Below are 23,186 nucleotides of genomic sequence, written 5' to 3'. Positions count from 1 at the left end.
TTATTTATTTGACAGACAGCCAGTGAGAGAGGGAACACAAGCAGGGGGAGTGGGAGCGGAAGAAGCAGGCTCCCAGAGGAGGAGCTTGATGTGGGGCTTGATCCCAGGACTCTGAGATCACACCCTGAGCCGAAGGTAGACGCTTAATGACTGCACCACCCAGGCGCTCCCCTGACCTTTTTTTTCTTAACAATGTCTTTCTGAAAGCAAAAGTTTTCATTTGGGTTCAATTCAATGTATCATTTATTTTAATATATTTGACTTTCTGGTGTCATGTCTAAAAATTTTTGTCTAACTCCAGGCCAAAAAGATGTTTCTCTATTGTTTTCTGCTGAAAGGTTTATTATTTTGCATTTTACATTTGACTCTGTAATCCATCTGAGTTATTTTAATAGAAGGTATGGAGTTTAATTGGAGGACCATAATTTTTTGTGTTTGAATGTCCAGTTCCAACAATTTGTTGAAAATGCTTGATGAATTGCTTCTGTATATTTGTTAAACATCAGTTGGCTACATTTCTGTGGGTCCTTTTCTGGGCTCCTGTTCTGTTGACCTATGTGTTTATCCCTTAATTAATGCCATATTGTCTTAATCATTTTAGCTTGAAAGTAAATCTTAAGAACAGACACTGTGATTTCTTCAATTTTATTCTTACTTTTAAAATTTGATCTAAATTTTCCTTTTACTGAAGGGAAGAAGGAAGGAGGGGTAAACAGAAGGGAGAATGAACCATGAGAGACTATGGATTCTGGGAAAAAAACTGAGGGCTTCAGAGGGGCGGGGGTTGGGGGATTGCGATAAGCCAGTGATGGGTATTAAGGAGGGCATGTATTGAATGGTGCACTGGGTGTTATACACAAGTAATGAATCAAGGAACTTTACATCAAAAACTAGGGATGTACTGTATGGGGGCTAACATAACATAATAAAAAATTATTGTAAAAAAATAAAATAAAAAAATAAGTTTCCCTTTTACTTTCCATATAAATCAGAATTAACTTGCCTGTATCACCAAAAATGTCACTGAAATTTTATTGGAATTGCATTAAATCAATGAGTCAAATTGAAGTGAATTGGCATCTCTACCATGTTGAGTCTTCTTATCCATGTGCTTGGCATGTCTCCATGTAAAGTCTTTTATTGTTTCAGCAGATTTTTCACTTTTTAGCATACAGATCCTTTTTACCATATTCTAGATTCTATGGTAGAAATATTTCTCTGGAAATAAGTCAATCAGAGAAAGATAATTATATGATTTCACTCATATGTGGAATTTCAGAAATAAAACAGAGAGACAGAGGGGAAGGGAAGGAAAAATAAAATAAGAGGGAGACAAACCATAAGAGACTCTTAACTGTAGGGAACAAACTGAAGGTTGCTGGAGGGGTGGTGAGTGGGGGATGGGGTAACTAGGTGATAGGGATTAAGGAGGGAACTTGCTGGAATGAGCACTGGGTGTTATATGCAACTGATGAATCACTGAATTCTATCCCTGAAACTAATAATACACTATATATTAATTAATTGAATTTAAATTAAAAAAAACAAACCAAACAAAAACCAAACAAACAGAAAAAGAAATATTTCTTTTGAGTGTTTTGGACATTTTCCCTTACTTAGTAACCTAAAAACTTTATGAATTCATTGTCATTAAGCAAGAACAAAATAAGAGCTTTGATCTAAATAAATGATTTTACAGTCTGCAAAAGAATTTGTGAATGAGGAGAGCTGGCAAGAGAGGCCCAATTCTGAGATATGATGCGATTGTGAATCCTGAAAGAAGGTGGGAACAGATATTGAAGGATGGGAGGAAACCTAGTTTGTCCATGGTCACACAGCTTGCGGGTGGTAGAGACTGGAAATGAATCCAAGCCTACAAGAATCCTGCCTGGCCTCGAGCTCAGTCGTGGAAACAATTCTTAAATTGCTTAAAATAGTGCCCAGCAGATAAATCAGAAACAAAAACACATACCGGATTGTTTTCTCACTAAAGCAGAATGTTGAGTTTTTTTACATTGCTTGCTAATTAGTATTTTTTTAAAGGCACAACCCTGTCTCTCCTATTTAAGGACACCCTCTTCAATGTCAATAACCATTTTCAAGATCCAACTAAAAATTTATCTCCTATCACCATTGTTCTATTAAGATAATGATTACATCCTCTTTATTTTTTGCGTGGTGTGGGCCAAGTTTATAAAACCTAATTTGCTAATTATGGAAATCTTCTTCGTAATTTATCCTAATGATCAGTAATTAAGTGCGTGAATATACAAGACAGCAACTGTGCCTTGTGAATTTTTGTATCTCAAGCATCAAGCAAGGTCAGAATTACAGCTTGTTCATATAAACGCTTGTGCTTTTAATATTTCCCCTTTAAACGCAATGTAACATTTTCAAAATATAGTAGAAATGTTAGTAAAATCATTTTGTGATTCCAGCTACATGAGTACTCAATACGTCTTTTGCAATTTACCAATTAGTATCTGTCTAGGAGGATTATTTCTTTCCTCTCTCCTCTCTAACTTTGAGTCATCTTAGTGATTGCTCTGATGTGAAATTATTTTTTTTAATTTTATTTTATTATATTATGTTAATCACCATACAGTATATCCCCAGATTCCGATGTAAAGTTTGATGCTTCATTAGTTGCGTATAACACCCAGTGCACCATGCAATACGTGCCCTCCTTACTACCCATCACCAGTCTATCCCATTCCCCCACCCCCTCCCCTCTGAAGTCTTCAGTTTGTTTCTCATAGTCCATAGTCTCTCATGTTTCATTCCCCCTTCTGATTACCCCCCTTTTCTTTATCCCTTTCTTCCCCTACCGATCATCCTAGTTCTTATGTTCCATAGATGAGAGAAATCATATGATAATTGTCTTTCTCTGCTTGACTTATTTCACTTAGCATTATCTCCTCCAGTGCCGTCCATGTTGCAGCAAATGTTGAGAATTCGTTCTTTCTGATAGCTGAGTAATATTCCATTGTATATATGGACCACAGCTTCTTAATCCAGTCATCTGTTGAAGGGCATCTCGGCTCCTTCCATGATTTGGCTATTGTGGACAATGCAGCTATGAACATTGGGGTGCATATGGCCCTTCTCTTTACTACGTCTGTATCTTTGGGGTAAACACCCAGTAGTGCAATGGCTGGGTCATAGGGTAGTTCAATTTTTAACTTTTTAAGGGACCTCCACACTGTTTTCCAGAGTGGCTGTACCAACTTGCATTCCCACCAACAATGTAGGAGGGATCCCCTTTCTCCACATCCTCTCCAACAATTGTTGTTTCTTGCCTTGTCTATCTTTGCCATTCTAACTGGCGTAAGGTGGTATCTCAGTGTGGTTTTGATTTGAATTTCCCTGATGGCTAATGATTTTGAACATTTTTTCATGTGTCTGTTAGCCATTTGTATGTCTTCATTGGAAAAGTGTCTGTTCATATCTTCTGCCCATTTTATGATTTGTTTATTTGTTTCTCGTGTATTGAGTTTGAGAAGTTCTTTGTAGATCTTGGATACCAGTCCTTTATCTGTGGTGTCCTTTGCAAATATATTCTCCCATTCCGTGGGCTGTCTCTTAGTTTTTTTGACTGTTTCCTTGGCTGTGCAGAAGCTCTTTATCCTGATAAAGTCCCATAAGTTCATTTTATCTTTTATTTCTCTTGCCTTTGGAGATGTGTCGTGAAAAAGGTTGCTCTGGCCGATGTCATAGAAGTTGTTGCCTATGTTCTCCTCTAGAATTTTGATGGATTCCTGTCTCACATTGAGGTCTTTCATCCATTTGGAGTTTATTTTTGTGTATGGTGTGAGAGAGTGGTCAAGTTTCATTCTTTTGCATGTAGCTGTCCAATTTTCCCAGCACCATTTATTGAAGAGACTGTCTTTTTTCCACCGGATGTTTTTTCCTGCTTTATCAAAGATTAGTTGCCCAAAGAGCCGAGGGTCCATTTCTGGGTTCTCTATTCTGTTCCATTGGTCGATGTGTCTGTTTTTGTGCCAGTACCATGCTGTCTTTGTGATCACAGCTTTGTAGTACAGCTCGAAATCCGGCATTGTGATGCCCCCAGCTTTGTTTTTCCTTTTCAACAGTTCCTTGGAGATTCGGGGCCTTTTCTGGTTCCATACAAATTTAAGGACTATTTGTTCCAGTTCTTTGAAAAATGTCCTCGGTATTTTGATCGGGATAGCATTGAAAGTGTAGATTGCTCTGGGTAGTATGGACATTTTAACTATGTTAATTCTTCCAATCCATGAGCATGGAATATTTTTCCATCTTTTTATGTCTTCCTCAATATCTTTCAAAAGTGATCTATAGTTTCTAGCATATAGGTCCTTTACGTCTCTGGTTAAGTTAATTCCAAGGTAACGCATGGTTTTTGGTGTTATTGTAAATGGGATGGATTCCCTAATTTCTCTTTCTTCAGTCTCGTTATTCGTGTATAGAAATGCAACTGATTTCTGGGCATTGATTTTGTATCCTGCCACCTTACTGAATTGTTCTATAACTTCTAATAGTTTGGGAGTGGATTCCTTTGGGTTTTCCATATAGAGTATCATGTCATCTGCAAAGAGAGACAGTTTGACTTCTTCTTTGCCGATTTGGATACCTTTGATCCCTTTTTGTCTTCTGATTGCTGTTGCAAGGACTTCTAGTACTATGTTGAATAATAGTGGCGAGAGTGGGCATCCTTGTCGTGTTCCTGATCTTAAGGGAAAGGCTTCCAGCTTTTCCCCATTGAGAATAATGCTTGCAGTAGGCTTTTCATAGATGGCTTTTATGAGATTGAGAAATGTACCCTCTATTCCTACACTCTGAAGGGTTTTAATCAGGAAAGGATGCTGTATTTTGTCAAATGCTTTTTCTGCATCAATTGAGAGGATCATATGGTTCTTGAGTCTTTTCTTGTTGATATGATGTATCACATTGATTGATTTGCGAGTGTTGAACCATGCTTGCATCCCAGGTATGAATCCCACTTGGTCATGATGGATAATCCTTTTAATGTACTGTTGGATTCTATTAGCAAGGATCTTGTTGAGGATTTTGGCATCCATATTCATTAGAGAAATCGGTCTGTAATTCTCCTTTTTGAGGGGGTCTTTGCCTGGTTTGGGGATCAAGGTAATATTAGCCTCATAGAATGAGTTTGGTAGCTTTCCTTCTGTTTCTATTTTTTGAAATAGCTTTAGGAGAATAGGTATTATTTCTTCTTTGAATGTTTGGTAGAATTCCCCAGGAAAACCGTCTGGGCCTGGAGTTTTATTATTTGGAAGGTTGTTTATCACTGACTCAATTTCTTCATAGTTAATTGGCCTATTTAAGAAATCTATTTCTTCCTGTTTCAGTCTTGGTAGTTTATAGGTTTCCAGGAAGGCCTCCATCTCTTCCAGATTGTTTAGTTTTTTGGCATATAGCTGTTGATAAAAGTTTCTAATAATCCTTGCAATTTCAATGGTGCTGGTCGTGACCTCTCCCTTTTCAGTCATAATTTTAATAATCTCAGTCCTTTCTCTTTGTTTTTGGACAAGTTTTGCCAGTGGTCTATCAATTTTATGGATTCTCTCAAAGAACCAGCTTCTAGTCCTGTTGATCTGCTCTACTGTGGTTCTGGTCTCTAATTCATTGATTTCTGCTCTAATCTTGGTCAACTCCTTCCTTGTCAGTGGGTTAGGCCTGTCCCTCTGTTGCTGTTCCAGTTTCTTGAGGTGAGAATATAGAAACTGCATTTTAGATTTTTCTATTCTTTTGAGTGAGGCTTGGATGGCTATGTATTTCCCCCTTAGGACTGCCTTTGCAGTATCCCATAGGTTTTGGACCGTTGTGTATTCATTCTCGTTGGTCTCCATAAATTGTTTAATTTGTTTTTTGATTTCCTGGTTTATCGAGTCATTCTTGAGCAGGATGGTTCTTAGCCTCCAAGTGTTTGAGTTTCTTCCAGGTTTTTCCTTGTGGTTGAGTTCCAATTTCAGAGCGTTGTGGTCTGAGAATATGCAGGGGATAATTTCAATCTTTTGGTATTGGCTGAGACCTGTTTTGTGTCCCAGAGCATGATCTATTCTTGAGAATGTTCCATGGGCATTTGAATAGAATGAGTATTCTTTGGTTCTGGGGTGTAGTGTTCTATATATATCTATGAGGTCCAACTCGTCGAGTATGGCATTCAAAGCCTTTGATTCTTTGCTTAGTTTTTGCCAGGGTGTTCTGTCTATTTCTGATAGTGGGGTGTTGAGGTCCCCTACTATTACTGTGTTCTTATCTATATGTCTCTTTATTTTGGTTAAGAGTTGGCTTGTGTATCTTGCTGCTCCCCTGTTGGGGGCATATATATTAATAATTGTCATATCCACTTGTTGAATACTTCCTTTAAGAATAATATAGTGCCCTTCTGTATCTCTCTCTATGGCCTCTAGTTTAAAATCCAGTCTATCTGATATGAGAATTGCTACTCCAGCTTTCTTTTGAGGTCCATTTGCGTGGAAGATGGTACTCCATCCCCTTACTCTAAGTCTGAATGCATCTTTGGGTTCAAAATGAGTCTCTTGTAGACAGCAAATGGATGGGTCATGTCTTTTTATCCAATCTGCAACCCTGTGGCGTTTTATGGGAGAGTTTAAGCCATTTAGATTGATAGAGATTATTGACAGATATGATTTTAATGATGCCATTTCTCTTTAAAGTCTTTGTATCGGTTGTGACTTGCTGCTCTGTATCACTCTTGGGGCCTTTTTACCTTTATAGAGCCCCCCTTAATATCTCCTGTAGGGCTGGTTTCGTGGTTACGAAATTGGTTAATGATTGGCGATTTTGGAACGTCTTTATTTCTCCATCAATTCTGAATGACAGCTTTGCTGGATAAAGGATCCTTGGCTGCATGTTTTTCTCTGAAAGAGCTTTAAAAATGCCCCCCCAAGCCTTTCTCTCATTCCAGGTCTCTGTAGACAGGTCTGACGTAATCCTGATACCTTTGCCTTGGTACGTGAGAAATTTCTTTGCCCTGGCCGCTTTCAATACTGTATCCTTGGATCTAATATTTGCGAATTGCACTATGACATGCCGTGGCGTAGGTTTGTCCTGGTTGAGCTTGGATGGGGTCCTCTCTGCCTCTTGGACACGAATGCTTGTTTCCCTTGCTAGATTAGGGAAGTTTTCAGCTACAATTTGTTCAAATATCTCTTCTAGACCTCTGTTTTTCTCCACCCCTTCAGGGATGCCGATGATTCTGACATTGGATCGTTTCATAGAGTCAGTAATCTCCCGTAATCTACATTCGTGGGCGTGGATTTTTTTAAGACCAGCTTCTATTTTCGTTTTTTCTTCTACTAACCCATCCTCCAATTCGCTAACGCGTTCCTCTGCCTCGGTGACCCTGGCCGTCAGAGCCTCTAGTTTTGACTGTATTTGGCCCACTGAGTTTTTAATTTCTGTCAGATTCGCTCTCATTTCTGCCCTTAGGGATTCTATATTCTCAGCAACGCTTTCTCTGATGCTTTTTTCAAGTTTACTCATCATCTTGACCATTGTTGCTCTGAATTCCATTTCTGATAATTGGGATACATCCATATGTATTAATTCTGTGGCCGAGGCCAATTCTGTGGCAGAGGCCACAGACTCATTATCTTTTCTTTGCTGGGGGGGACTTCTCCTTCTCGTCATTCTGATGAAGAGAGATTGCAGGGTTGTCCAGAGCCCAAGTGTTGACTGGGACCCAGGCCGTGCGCCCTTGTTTTATAGAGATCTTAGGGATGTGGGCTTCTTCCTTAAAGAGTTTATTTATTTATTTGAGAGAGAGAGAGACAGTCAGCAAGAAAGGGAACCCAAGCAGAGGAGTGGGAGAGGAAGAAGCAGGTTCCCGGTGGAGAAGCCCGATGAAGGACTCCTTACGGAGCGTTGTGATCACACCCTAATCCGAAGACAGGTGCTTGGTGACTGCGCCACTCAGGCGCTCCGGGTTTTGGGCTTCTTGATTTTTCAGCCTGCCTTCTGTGGGAGGGGTCTGCCTGCCGGTACTCAGAAAACCCTGTTTGGGTAGACTCTCCGCGTCCCTTGCGAGGGGGGATGGGGATGGGCACCCTGTGACCTGGTATTTCCGGGCTTTTGTTCTCTGGCGGCTTTCCCTGGCGGTTTGCTATGCCTCTTCTGAGAGAGCAGCAGCGGCTGAAATTCAGCCTCTGTCTCAGAACAGAGGGATCGCGGATCGTTCTCCACTGATGTTCTGGCCACTTTAACTCTGTTTCTGTTGGTGCTGCTCAACCCTGCAGCATCCCGGGCTGTGCGCCCCACACCCGGCGTCCCAGCCCTCACTTCCAGGGCCGGCACGTCTCTGTCCTTTGTGTTTCCAACCCCGCCCGCCGCCAGCCGCCCCGCGCGGGCTCCCGGAGCTCCCCGTCTCAGTCTGGTGTCTCACGGGTGCTGACCGCGAGTCCGCCTGCTCCCCCGTGCAGGTGGCCCTCCAGCCGCCAGCCGCCCCGCGGACGCTCCCGGAGCTCCCGGTCTCAGCCTCGATCCAGTGAGCACACCGGAGCTCCGGAGCTCCGTGAGATGCTTGGTGGCACACGCTCCCGGCTCACGGACTCAGTCTGCTGTTTCCAGAGTGTGGGTCCGCAGTCCGCCCACTCCCCCGTGCAGGTGGCCTGCCAGCCGCCCTGTGCGTNTCCGTGAGATGCTTGGTGGCACACGCTCCCGGCTCACGGACTCAGTCTGCTGTTTCCAGAGTGCGGGTCCGCAGTCCGCCCACTCCCCCGTGCAGGTGGCCTGCCAGCCGCCCTGTGCGTGCTCTCCTGGAGCTCACGTTCTAAGTCTGTTGTCTCGCGGGTGCCGTCCGCGAGTCCGCCTGCTCCCCCGTGCAGGTGGCCCGCCAACCGCCAGCCGTCCCGCGTGCGCTCCCGGAGCTCCCTTCTCAGTCTGCTGTCTCAAGCGTGCGGGTCCGCGGTCTGTCCGCTCCCCCTTGTAGGTGGCTACGGCTTCCCGGCGCCCTGACACGGTGGCTCCCTCCCCCTTCTGTTCAGCTTCCGATATCTGTGCGCGGTTTCACGGCTCCCCGCTTCGTACCTCGATACTCAGCGCTGGAGATGTTCATTTGTAGAGATCCAGATGTATCTTCCTGCGTCCTCAGGCTGATTCCGTGGATATTCCTGCTGGTCTGGTACCTATCCAGCTCAACTCAGGGGACCGGCTGAAAAAGGGTTCCCCTACTCCTCCACCATCTTCTGATGTGAAATTATTGCTTATATGATTTGCCTTCATCCTCCACAGAAATCTCGGGAGGGTTTTTTCCCTTTAGGATCTGACATCTCTAGAGAATGGAAGAAGACCTAACAACTCAGGCAACCTAATAACATAAACAACTAAAGCTGTCTAAGAACTCTACAGGGTCTTAATGCTAATTTTCTAACCACTTGCAAAGCTTTAAAACTCTGTGCAGTTTAGTTTGTGAAAGGAACTCTGGGATCTCAGTGGGGGATTCAGGTTATCTCCTCTCCCTGGGCAGCAAGGGGAGGGATGCGTTTTTCTGGGGTGGCAGTTTCATCACCCCATCTCAGGGACTGCGGAGTGCTCATCTTCCCTTGTAAGGGAGCCTGTCGTTAAGCTGAATACTTACTTCCTCCCCTGGGTCAGTATTTCAGGGAGATTACGTTTCTTTCTCTCTTCATTTCCAAGTTATATGTGAAAAGTTACATTAAATCCAATGCCAATACTGATTTGGTCAAATAATTCAGTTGTGCAACTGGTTTGACCACGTCCCTAGAGATTTGCTATTTTAACTAAACAGGGGTTTCCCAGTTCACATTTTTTTTCAGAAAACCTTACCTTTTTTTGCTTCCCAAATTACCCACCCATGCTTTCCCAAACCCTTGTATTAACTTAGGGAAGAGTTAATGGGTACATCCTCTCAGGTTTCACCAGATGGTGCTAAAAATAATCTGTATATGGGCTTATGCTACTAGCAATAAATGGAATCCATTAATTTTATTGATACAACAATATTCAAAGAACTGTGCTTTTACACTGTGCAAAGTATTCTAAAATCTTGTCTTCAGTGGTTTTGCAGTTTGTTTTTCCAACGAGAACTCAACTCTAGATCCTTGATCGGGGCAACAGCTTCTATTCCTGTTGGCCCTCTCCAGCTAGAGAGTGACTTAATGTACAGGTTTAGGTGTTTCTGTTTGCCTTGTTTCATGTCGTATCTGTGGAACAGCATCATTGGTCTTTTGTCATCTGTACTGACCATTCTTTATACCTCCAGATTTCCCCTTCCAAAACTAGAACACAGGCATCGTTCGAACATAGACAACTGAGGCAGGAGCGGGTTGTTGTTGATGTGCCACAAAAGCAGGATGAGTAAGAAATCCACCGCTGGCTTTTTGTAGCCCATGAACTCAGCTGACCCTCCTCGTCAGACTCTGGGTGAGGACAAGGGCAAGCATCGTCCTTGATCACTGCTTTCCTTCTTGGAGGAATGCCCTGGCTCCCCTCTTCCACCACCTGCCCCATTGACACAAGGGGATGACTCTGGGAAGTGACTTCATCAATCTAGGGACAACCTCTCATCCCAGACCTACTCATCATTTCTTCTGAGAACTTGGTGCAGGTCAGTATAAACAGTGGTGGTGTTGCAGTGAAGGGAAAACTTACCCAAAAAAGACCTGCTGGCAAGTGTATTTCATTTGAGATCATGGGCTCCCAGAGCACTGTCCTAGAATACTGATGATTTTGTAAGTTTAAGCATATGAGTCTTATGTTTTTTGGAATTATTTTGTTATTTTTTCCGAGCAAATATTCTGATTTTCATTTTAAAAAAGAAGCTTTAGAGTGCCTTTAAATACAAGTATTTTAAGGAATGCTCTGAAAAACCCTGTGATACAGTCATTAATATTTCCTCATAGAAGGAAACCAGTTCTCGTGATCATACTGGGATCCAGGGGGTGTGTGGACCTACACCTCAGATCCCAGGACAAAGGGCTTTAAATGCTCCTGCAGTCCCACAAGCCTGACTAACAGGCCATTGCTATACAGGTAATCAGGGAGGTGGATGGTTAGGCAAATGTATTTTTCAGATGTGTGACAAGCTTTCTAGATTTCTACGTACTTTTCTCAATATTTAGTAGTCTGTTGAACATAAATTTCAGGAAGCTCGAGAGTGTTCAGACCAACCCCTGCAAACTAACACAGTATTCAGGAAGTCCTAACAAAGAGCACATCTGGCATTATTAATTGTGTTCTGTGGCAGAGGACGTGGGCACCCAGAGCTGGAATTCACTCAAGGGACCTTCCTTAAACATGTGACCTCTAAGGTGTGGTGACTGAGCTCAGGTCACATGGACTTCTCAGCCCTGTTTCCAATGGCCAATCCATTAGAACACATGTCTGACAATTCTGGGACTCCTCGGGAAGCATGCTGTCATTGGGAAATGTGCAGCTTACCTACCTTCCAAACATCTGACTTCTCCTGAGGTCACAAAGGTCTCCCCTTCCCATGTAATTGTCTCATCCCATCTGCAATACCACCACCCTCAGATGGAAGAGCTAATAATGGGGGCATGAGAAGTGGGCAAAACCTCTCTAGACCTTTGCCAGAGTAATTAACACAGATGGAAAGGTCCTCCTGTGTGAAGCTCATGGCAGAAGCCCTCTTGCTCTGTGGTGAGTCTGTAAATACACCTTTAAAATATTGATTGGTGGGGTGCCTGGGTGGCTCAGTCGGTTAAGTGTCTGCCTTTGGCTCAGGTCACGATCTCAGGGTCCTGGTATCGAGCCCTGTGGCATGCACACTGCTTAGTGGGGAGTCTGCTTCTCCCTCGGCCTCTTCCCCTGCTCCTGCTCTCTCTCTCACTCTCAAATAAATCAGTAAAATCTTTACAAAAATAAAATATTGATTGGTTATGAAAAGGAATGGGAACATTATAAGGATGTTTGTACCTTGATGAGAACACTGTAGGTCCAACAACTTTGTGTGTCCATGGACCGAATGTTCAGGCAACCCAAGGGCAATTGAGCCTAGGAAGCTTACTATTCCTAACCAAACCCACAGGATTTGGTTGAGAAGACCGAATGCTGTTTACTAGTAAAAGGGACAAGGGGTCCCCAGGAGGGCTGGACTATTGTCATTGAGGGTATGGCATTCAGGCCAGCAGGTGGAAAGCAGGTTGGCAGAGCAGGGTGGATGGTGGGAGGATGGTTAGCTGGTCCAGGGGGTATGAGAGGCCCACAACCTCCATGCTGGAGTGCCTGCCACCTACAGGAGGAGCTCCCACACCAGCGAGGGGGGACAACTTCTTTCTTGCATGTTTCTGAAAATGCACAAGGGGATAATTATGCCTCCACTTTCTCTTTCCTTAATTCCATTCAGATAACTCCTGTGACCCTGCTGAGATCATAGATTTTGGTTTAGTATCTTTAAGATATCAGACTTCAGACCTGGAGCAAAGCAGTGTGTGAACACATGGCGCAAGTATTGAGTTCGTCATGCTAAGACAGTACAGTGCTCTTGCAAGCACGCACACATATGCACACACACGAACATGCGAGGTGATGGTGTGGGGATGAGTTAGATGGCGGTTCCTTTCACAGAGCGTACATTAACTATCTTACAATTTTATATGCCAACCTCAATAAAACGGACATATGTATGTGTGTATATGGCTCATATACAAATGAGTTCTAAAAATCTGGAAGGAGAAAGTAGAGAAAGCAAGTTTATCAATAACCATTGATGCAATTATTTTTTTTCTTTAAGTCTTTTTTTCTGTAACAAACATGTATTGCTCTTATGTTGAGTTGTTTTAAAGTAACTAAATAGATAACAAGCCCTCGTCTTTAGGGTATCACTATTCAGCTAAAAATAAGAAAGAAGAGTAAAAGTGTTGTCCCCTTTATGTGTGGTGATTACAAATCAAATGTTACGTCTCATTACAACGTGGTTTTTAAATTTAACTTAAAAAAAATTGATGTGAAGATTCTGCTAAAAAAAAGAGAGAGAGAAAATATTCCTTGCGTCCATATTATATTTTCCAAACTTGCAATTCATGCTGACCTACTTTAGCTCTTGGTATGCATTTCCAGCAGGAGCTCTGCAGAGATGGTGTGCTCATAATATACTCCATTTCCAAGCCATCCCTTAAGCTAGTTTGTCTACCATTTTCAATTGATTTTTTTTTTAACCCTGGCTCTCATTGTCCTTTGTGTATGGCTTCACCTCAGACAGTAACTTCTTCCTGAGTTTAGGGTCTGTAGCTCTTTCTGATTGGACCACAAGTGGACATGCCCCACAGGTAGGCGTGCGTTTACAGGCTTGCGACTCCCAATTTATGTCTTATTCTAACTTCTCCAGCAGTTGGATCCTTGTCAACCCTAAGCAAGCTTATGGCAGGAAACTGTATACGTACAACTAGCATTTAATTGTCGATATGGAGGACATACATCTTTTCTGTTAATTTCTGAATGTTAGAGAAGCTCACAAGCCAAATATTTGATTGGTGTCTGTTCAATAATGTAAATATTTAGTTCACTCTCACTAAAGCAATACAGGTTAACTGCCACCCCCCCCATCTCCCAAACCTGCTGCAAAAGTAACTTTGCACAATGATTCTTACTATTTCCTTCAACTGACCCATTGGGTAGAGTAGTATGTTGAGCTGGAATGTGCAAAAGAACATCCCTCATTTCTGCTCATTCTGTGAATGCCCATGGCAAGGAAGAAAACCCCCTCACCTCTACACAATCAAATCTGCTTTTGGTCTCTTGGATAACTCGACCTTCATCACTGGGCCAGGAGACTGGACCAAATCATTAACAGTTCAGAGTCAAGTAAATCCAGGGCTGTTTTATTTCAAGGGCCCCAGGCTGTGACTTTCCTGACTGTGTATAGGTAATTTAAGTATTTTATGAATCGATGCTGTCTCTCATTCCTGTTTATAACTCAGAGTAAGTCACCAATACATTTTTTTTCCACTTGAGTTTATAATCATGGAAGCATGAGAGTTGATGCTATTAATGGAAGCTATTGCTCCACAAATTTTAGAGGGTAATTTGTCAGCGAGCAGAGAAATAGGCTCAAAGTTAGTGGATTCTGACAAAATACAAAAGTATTTGCTTTTTTTTCTAAATTACTTTATTGCTAATTATGTCAGCAAAAGCTTATTTTTTAAAAGATCTACCCACTTATCTCACTTAACCAGATTATAAGATATTGAGGAAAAAGTTATAGCTTTCATTGCTTTACAGACAAATATGTTTTTAGCACCTCAGCCTACAGTTCCAGGAACGGGCAGGCAGGTGGCACAGTTCAGGGGTTAGGGGGCAAGTGAGGGGCACCCGCTGTTGGGAGGAAACCAGGAGCACCATTTTCTGTATGAGTAATAGCAGCACGTTCACCTCCGCGAACAGGTTTATCAGCCAAGAGTGATGGAAAGGAGTAACTTGAGCTCTGGAGGAGACTTCATTCTGCTGGGGTTCTCTGACGGGCCAAAGCAGGAGACCATCCTGTTTTTCATTAACACGGTTTTCTACCTTCTGGCGGTGGCGGGGAACTCGACCATCATCTTCCTCTCCCTGGTGGACCCCCGACTGCACTTGCCTATGTACTTCTTCCTCTGCAATCTGTCGCTCCTGGATCTCTGCTACACGACTAGCAGTGTTCCTCAGATGCTGGTTCACCTCTGGGGCCCCCGCAAGACCATCACCTATGTGGGTTGTGTCGTCCAACTCTTCGCTTTCCTGTCTGTGGGCGGCACGGAGTGCATTCTCCTTTCAGTCATGGCCTATGACCGCTTCGTGGCTGTCTGCAAGCCCCTGCGCTACATGGCCGTCATGCACCCACGGCTGTGCCTGCAGCTGGCGGCCTTTGCCTGGCTCAGTGGGATCGCCAACTCCGTGCTCATGTCCCCACTGACGATGTCCCTGGGGCGCTGTGGCCAACGCCGCATCAACCACTTCGTGTGTGAGATGCCAGCCCTCATCCGCATTTCCTGCATGGACGCCAGCCGCGTGGAAGGCCTGGCTTTCTTCCTGGCCATCCCCATCGTGCTGGTGCCTCTCGCCATGATTCTTGTGTCCTACGGCTATATCGCGGCTGCGGTCGCGCGCATCCGGTCGGCGGCCGGGAGGCGCAAGGCTTTAACACCTGCTCTTCGCACATGGCCGTGGTGTCCCTCTTCTACAGCAGCATAATCTACATGTACATGCAGCCTGGGAACGTGGCCAGCCAGGACCAGGGCAAGTTCCTCACGCTCTTCTACTGTCTGGCGACCCCCACTCTGAATCCTTTCATCTACACGCTGAGAAACAAAGACGTTCAGGGGGCGGTGCGCAAGGTTCTCGGGAAAGACGGCGGCGTGTGCGGTGCGGGAGCGCGCTGAGCGAGGCCGGCATCCCCGCGCCCAGGTGCGTCGGTCCGCGGAGACTGAGGCGCTCCGGCGCAGGAGCAGAGCACAGGGCCCGCCAGACGGGGAGGGTGGGCGCGGCAGGTCCTAGACTGAAGCATGGGGGTCTCTGCTTGCAGGGGCTGAACAGGACCCATGTCGTTCCAGGGGACAGCGTTAACCACAGGAGATACTGTGCTGGTGGAACGGGAAATGCTACTTCCTCTCTGCTCAGGGGGGTATCACCCGAGACAGTGGTCTTTGCAGCGGACCTGTGGCTCGGATGCCAGGCACCTGTAAAGTCAGTACGAAGGCAGCCGTCAGGGAGGGGACAGCAGGGCAGAGCACGTGTGCGCCTGTGTGAGGGGGTGCAGGGACGCTGACGTTCCGTCCCATAAACCTGCAAGGAATGTTCTCGACCCCCTTGGAGATGGTGCTGTGCAAGGAATGTTCTCGACCCCCTTGGAGATGGTGCTGTGACTTTCACGGGCTCTGTCGCGTCCTCCTGCCCTGCTTCTCCAACGACAGTGGCTCTTTAAAATATCAGGTCATATGCCACTTGTTGATCATTAAATCAACTTAAGGAGCACTCATGGCAACAAGGGAAGAGAACATTTCAGAGACGATCACATAGGGTAGGGTTAGGTCAGTTGTGTGCGTGTCTATCAGACGTGTTCCTCACAGCGAACCAGCGACACAGACGTTTGAGAGCCACGGCCTTAAAGAGTCGTTACTGCAGCAAGCTCCCACGCAGGCAGTCCATCTGCACTGGGGGAAAACACAGGGATGCAATTCTTTCTTCTTTTTTTTCTAAAGAAGTTTTTAAAGTTTCAGTTAGTTAACATACAGTGTAATATTAGTTTCAGGAGTGATTCGTGGCTTCCACACATCACCCGGTGCTCGTGACAGGTGTCCTCCTTGTCCCCATCCCTGCTTCCCCCATCCCCCACCTCCTCCCTTCTGGTGACCAGCAGCGTGTCCTCTAGAGTCGTCTGTTCCTTGATTTGTCTCTTTCTCTTTTCCCCTCTGCTCATCTGTTTTGTTTCTAAATTCCACATATGACTGAGATAGTAGGGTGTTTGTCTTCCTCTGACTGACTTAGCATAATACTCTTCAGCTCCACCCACATCCCCACACTTCCCTACAACACCTGGTATCTATCACAGGTGCCCTTCTTAATGCCTAGCACCCATTTAACCCACCCGCACCCCCACGCCCCTGGTCACCATCAGCTTGTTCTCTGTGGTTAAGAGTCTGTTTCTTGGTTTCTCTCTCTCTCTCTTTAGGGATACCATTCTTACTAATTCAAGAACCGAGGGTCACAGAAGGAGATAGTAGCGTGGGAACACGTGGACGGGAAGAGGGTGGAAAGCCACGAATCTGCAGCTGCACAGTAGGCCAGAGTTGCCAGGATAAGTGATGCTTATGATGAGGGTGATGATGCTAATTATGATGAAAGTGGATCTGTACTTCATTAACTCATGTGTTTTCACCTTCTGACAATTCTGAAGTAGGAATGATTCAACATTTAATGGCAAGGTGGAGTTTACTTTGCGATATTTTTTTCTCAGATTCACAGCAAAAGGTGAACATGAGAATCTTTAAGTTGTAAAAATTGATGAAATTAATAAAATTTCAATGAATTCTAGGAACTAATTAGTCTCTATAATGGTGAACTAGGCCACGGTACCCAGGTATTTGATCAAACACCATTCCTGATGTGGGTGTGGGTATTTCTTAGACAAGATTAATGTTTAGATCAGTAGACTTTGAGTAAAGCAGATCGCTCTCCATTGTGTGGTGGGCTGCATCCAATCAGTTGAAGGTCTTCAGATAAAACAGAGATCCCCCTTGGAAGAGGGAATTCTGCTTTTAGACCACTGTTGGACTTCAGCTGCAACATCAACTCTTCTTTGGGTCTCCAGCCTGTCCTGCAGATTTTGAAATTGCTAGCCCACAAAATCACAAGAGCCATTTCCTTAAAATCTCTACTTATCTATCATCTATCATCTATCTATCTACCATCTATGTATCTATCTACCATCCATCCACCATCTCTCTATCATCTATCTATCTATCTATCTATCTATCTATCTATCTATCATGTATCTATCATCATTATCTATCTATCTATATCTATCTATCTATCTATCATCTATCAATCTATTATCTATACGTACATGTTCTGTTGATTCTGTTTCTCTGGAGAACCCTAATACTTTCCAAAAAGTAATAAATATTAAGTATGTGTGGATTAACTTCTGCATAAGTTTTACTTATTTTTTTAACCCTAGGTTCTTTAGGTTCATACTCAGTTTTCATATTTCTTTTCATATGTTCAACCAACCATCTCCTTGAAGAGAACCTTTGCTTTTATTTTCAGTCCCAACTTCCTCACTGGATTTATAGAAATTAAAAAAAAAGTGGGTATTGCAGAGAATGAGGAAGGCAAGTTAGTTTATGTGTATACTACTTTATTTTCTGATTTCTCCAGGTAAAAGGAAGTTCGTTGTAATCTTTGTGTCTTTTATGAAATCTCCGACATTTTTTCGTGGTTTTGACACATTTATATTTATATGTACTTGGCATTGCAAGTTGTAAAGATAGGCACAGGTACTCTGGGTAGCTTCTGGTGCAACGTCATGTACCTGTCTTGTGGTCCTATATAAACGACAGCACTAAAACCAGGTTTTAGGCTATGCGAAAATAAGTCATTTAGGATTATTAATTTACTTTTTTTCATTTATATTTTTGGCCAAGAAACAATCTTATAGCACCATTCTAACTGTTTAGAGAATCCACACAACTTTTTTTTTAAGAAAGGTATCCCTGAAATAAGATTTTATTTATTCATCTGAGAGAGACAGAGAGAGTGAGAGAGCACAAGCAGGGTGAGGCGCAGAAAGAGAAATAGACTGCCTGCTGAGGAGGCATGTGGGGCTGAATCCTGGGACTCCTGGACCATGACTGAAGGCAGATGCTTAACCAACGAAGCCACCCAGGTGCCCCACCCAGTTTTTATATACCTGCAGTATTAATTATAACAAGATTGATAAATATCAATTAGGATAAGGTTGTAAGCATTTTCAGCCATGTATGAAAAACGTCACTGATAAGCATCAGTGAGCATAAATAATTTTGTCTAATAAATATTCTGACATACACAGCTTCCCATAGCTAATGTACATAAGAGTTAAATATTAAAAACTTCTATGTTTTACCAAAAAGCACTTGAAAGCTTTTGAGTAAATGTATGTAGACACACATTTTTCTTCATTATGACAAAATACAGATTTAGAATAGTTGCATTGTTGGATCATTTTTAGTTATTCTTTAAATGTACCCCCTTCCCTTATAAACAAAGGAAATCTCTGTGCTAGCCTCTTTCCATCACAAACGATTTCATGTCAAAGTGTTCACAAGATTTGACATTAAATGTGATTCCAGTTTGTACACATGGTTCCCAATAGGGTTTTAGTTAAGGTCTGTAATATCTTTAGTCTATGCAACTGTACCACTCTATCTTGCTTCCTTTTCTTTCTTTCAATTTATTTATTTAATATATATATTCAAGAATAATTAGCATACAGTGTTGTATTAGGTTCAAATATACAATATAGTGATTCAACAAACAATTACCTACCTTACCCAGTGCTCATCGTAAGAGTGCTTTTAACCCCTTTTACCTATTTCACCCATTCCCCCACCCACCTTCCTTCTGGCACCTACTTCTTTCTTCTCTGTATTTAAGATTTGTTTGTTTGTTTGTTTGTCACTTTTATCTTTGTTCATTGGTTTTGTTTCTTTAATTCCACACATGAGTGAAATCATATGTATTTGTCTTTATCTGACTGATTTAGTTTGCTTAGCATAATGCACTCTACTTCCATCCAGGCCATGGCAAATGGATTATGGTTTCATATCACATATTTAGGTCTTTAATCCATTTGAAGTGATTTTTGTGTATGATGTAAGAAAGTGGTCTTTCATTCTTTGCATGTAGCTGCCCAGTTTTCCCCATGCCATTTGTTGAAAAGATTTTTTCCATTATATTTTCTTGCTTCTGTTGTTGTAGATTAATTGATCATAAAAGCATGGGCTCATTTCTGGACTGTCTGTTCAATTCAGTTGATTTATGTGTCTATTTTTGTGCCAGTCCCATTTGTTTTGATCACTAGAGCTTTGATTTACTAGAGTTACATATAGTAAGTCTTGAAATCTGGGATTGTGATCTCTCCAGCTTTGTTCTTTTTTGAGATTGCTTTGGTTATTTGAGGTCCTTGCTGGTTCCACATGAATTTTAGGCTTGTTTGTTTCAGTTCTGAGGAAAAATGCTGTTGGTATTTTGCTAGGAATTGCCTTAAATCAGTAGACTGCTTTGGATAGTATAGACATTTTAACCATATTTGTTCTTGCAATTCATGAGTGTGGAATGTCTCTCCATTTGTTTTTGTCATCCTCCATTTCCTTCATCAGTGTTTTATAGTCTTCAGAGTACAAGTCTTTCATCTCCTTGGTTAAGTTTGTTCTTAGGTATTTTATTATTTTTCTGCTATTGTAAATGAGATTGTTTTGTTATTTTCTCTTTCTGCTGCCTCATTATTGCTGTATAGAAATTCAATAGATTTTTATACACTGATTTTTGTATCTTGAGATTTTATTGAATTCATTTATCAGTTCTAGCCATTTTTTGGTGGAGTCTTTAAGGTTTTCTATATATAGTATCATGTCATTTGCAAATAGCAAAAGTTTTACTTTTTCCTTACTAATTTGGATGCCTTTTATTTCTTTTTCTTTTCTTTTCTTTCTTTTCTTTTTTCTTTTCTTTTTTCTCTTTTCTTTTCTTTACAGTACTATGTTGAATAAAAGTGGTGAGAGAGACATCCTTGTCTTGTTCCTGGCATTAGAGGCAAAGGTCTCAGATTTTCACCATTGAGTATGATCTTATGTGTGAGTTTTTCCTATATATGGCTTTTATTATGGCAAAGTATTTTCCCTCCAAATCCACTTTGCTGAGTTTTTATCATGAATGGATGTTGAATCTCATCAAATGTTTTTTCTGCACCTGTTGAGATGATCATATGGTTTTTTTATCCTTTCTGTTATGTGGTACATCACATTGATTTGTGAATATTGAAATGTGCTTGCATCCCTGGAAATTATCCCACTTGATTGTGGTGAATGACATTTTAATGAATTTTTGGATTAGGTTTGCTAATGTTTTGTTAAAGATTTTCCTACCTATATTCATAAGATATTGATCTGTGTTTTTCTTTTTTGTAGTATTTTTATCAGGTTTTGGTATCTGGGTCATGCTGGCCTAATAGAATGAATTTGGAAACTTTCCTTCGTCTTCTATTTTTGGAATAGTTTGAGAAGAATAGGTATTAATGCTTCTTTAAATGTTTGGTACAATTCATCTGTGAAACGATCTGGTCTTGGACGTTGTTTGTTGGGAGTTTTTTGATTACTGATTCAACTTCAAATTTTCTATTTCTCTCTGATTCAGTTTTGGAAGATTATGTGTTTATACAAATTTATCCATTCTTTTGGTTGTCCAATTTGTTGGCACATAATTTTTCATGATATTGTATTTCTCTGGTGTCAGTTATTTCTCCTCCTTCATTTCTGATTTTGTTTATTTGAGCTCTCTCATTCTCTGTGTCTCCATTTTATTAGTCTGGCTAAAGGTTTATCAATTTTGTTGATCTTTTCAAAGAACCAGCTCCCGATTTCAATGATCTATTATATCATTTTCTTCATCTTTATGTCATTTATTTCTACTCTGATCTTTATTATTTCCTTCTTTATACTGACTTCAAGCTTTGTTTGTTCTTCTTTTCGCAGCTCCTTTAGGTGTAAGGTTAGGTTTTTTGGTTTGTTTTTGTTTTTTAAAGATTTTTCTTGCTTCTTGAGGTAGGCCTGTTGCTATATATGTCCCTCTTAGAACTTTTGTTACTACATCCCAAAGATTTGGACCTTCGTGTTTTTACTTTCGTTTGTCTCCATGTATTTTTTTTTAAATTTTCTCTTTGATTTCCTGGTTGACCCATTCATTGTTTAGTAGCATGTTATTTAACCTCCATGTATTTGTGCGTTTTCCAGATTTTTTCCTGTGATTGATTCCTAGTTTTATACTGTTGTGATTAGAAAAGATACAGGATATGATTTCAATATTTTCTAACTTATTGAGAGTTGTTTGTGGCCTATCATGTGCTCTATTCTGGAGAATGTTCCATGTGCACTTGAAAAGAATGTGTTCTGCTGTTTTACGATGAAATGCTCTGAATAGATTTGTTAAGTCCATCTGGTTCACGTGTATTCAAAGCCCTTGTTTTCTTGTTGTTTTTCTGTGTCAATGATTTGTCCATTGATGTAATTTGGGTGTTAAAGTCCCCTACTGTTATTGTATTACTGGCAGTTTCTTCTTTTACTTTTACTAGTTGATTTATGTATTTGGATGCTCCATGTTGGTTGCATAAATAGTTACTATTGTTAGATCCTCTTGTTGGATTGTCCCCTTCACCGCTATGTAGCGTCCTTTGTCTCTTGTTTCAGTTTCTGTTTTAAGTTTATTTTGTCTGACGTAAGTATGGCTACTCTTGCTTTCTTTTCACTTCCATTTGCATGAAAAATGTTTTCCCATCCCTTCACTATCAATCTGTAGGTGTCTTTTGGCAGCTTATAGATTGGTCCTGATTTTTTATCCATTTAGTCACCCTATGTCTTATTTTCCACCCTATATCTTTTGATTGGAGCATTTAGTCTATTTATATTCAAAGCAAGTGTTGATAGGTTTGTTCTTATCATCATTTTGTTACTTTTTTATAGTTGTTTTTGTAGTTCTCTGTTCCTTTCTTCTCTTGCTCTCTTCCCCTGTGGTTTGATGGCTTTTTAAAATTATACGCTTAGATTCCTATCTCTTTATTTTTTGCATACCCATTACAGGTTTTAATTTGTGGTTACCATTAGTTATATATAGTTATATATGTATATATATATATACATATAGATAGATAGATAGATAGATAGATATAACATCCTTTGCATATAGCAGTCTATGTTAAGTTGATGGTTTCTTAAGTTTGAACCCACACTAAAAACACTAAATTTTTATTCACCCCCTGCCACACATTTTACATATATGATGTCATACTTTATATCTTTTTTATTTTGTGACTCCTTTGGCTGATTTTTGTATATATAATTGATTTTACTGCTTTTATGCTTTAACCTCTGTACTGGTTTTAGAAGTGATTAATCTACTACATTTATTATGTTCTCATTTACTGTGGAGTTTTTTCCAGTCCTGGTTTTCTTACTCCTGATTATGGTCTTTTCTTTCCACTCAAAGAATTTCTTTTAATATTCCTTATAAGACAGGTTTAGTGGTGATGAATTCCTTTAACTTTCGTTTGCCTGGGAAACATTGATCTCTCATTCTGTTCTGAATGGTAGCCTTGTTGGATAGAATATTGTTGGTTGCAGGATTTTTTCCTTTCAACAGTTTGATTATATCATATCACTCCCTTTTGTCCTGCAAAGTCTCTGCAGAAAGATTAGCTGATAGTTTTATGGGGTTTCTCTTGTTTGTAACTATTTTCTTTTCTCTACTGCTTTTAAAATTCACTTTATCACTACTTATTGTCATTTTATTATATGTCTTGGTGGGGACCTCTTTGGTTTGATTTTGTTGGGGGCTCTCTGTCCTCCTGTATCTGGGTGTCTCTTTCCTTCCTCAGATTAAGGAAGTTTTCATCTATTATTTCTACAAATAAATTTTCTACCCCTTTTTCTCTCCTCCTCCTGGAATTCCCGTAATGC

General features: G+C 41.3%; 2 protein-coding genes across 2 annotated transcripts in view; one reads left to right on the top strand and one right to left on the bottom strand.

Moving 5' to 3' along the window:
• The window catches only part of DNAH9 (dynein axonemal heavy chain 9), a 1,064,222-nt gene that overhangs the window by 524,399 nt on the left and 516,637 nt on the right, over window positions 1–23,186 (bottom strand). The window lies entirely within an intron of this gene.
• Window positions 14,407–15,359, top strand: LOC100471818 (putative olfactory receptor 2W6). The gene is given in 2 exon segments (XM_011217611.1): window positions 14,407–15,112; window positions 15,115–15,359. Coding segments are annotated over 2 exon segments (951 nt in total).

Source organism: Ailuropoda melanoleuca, chromosome 17 (assembly GCF_002007445.2).
Source record: "Ailuropoda melanoleuca isolate Jingjing chromosome 17, ASM200744v2, whole genome shotgun sequence".
Lineage (NCBI taxonomy): Eukaryota > Metazoa > Chordata > Mammalia > Carnivora > Ursidae > Ailuropoda > Ailuropoda melanoleuca.
The sequence above is the reverse complement of the archived record's forward strand: the minus strand, read 5'-3'. Positions and strand labels throughout refer to the sequence as shown.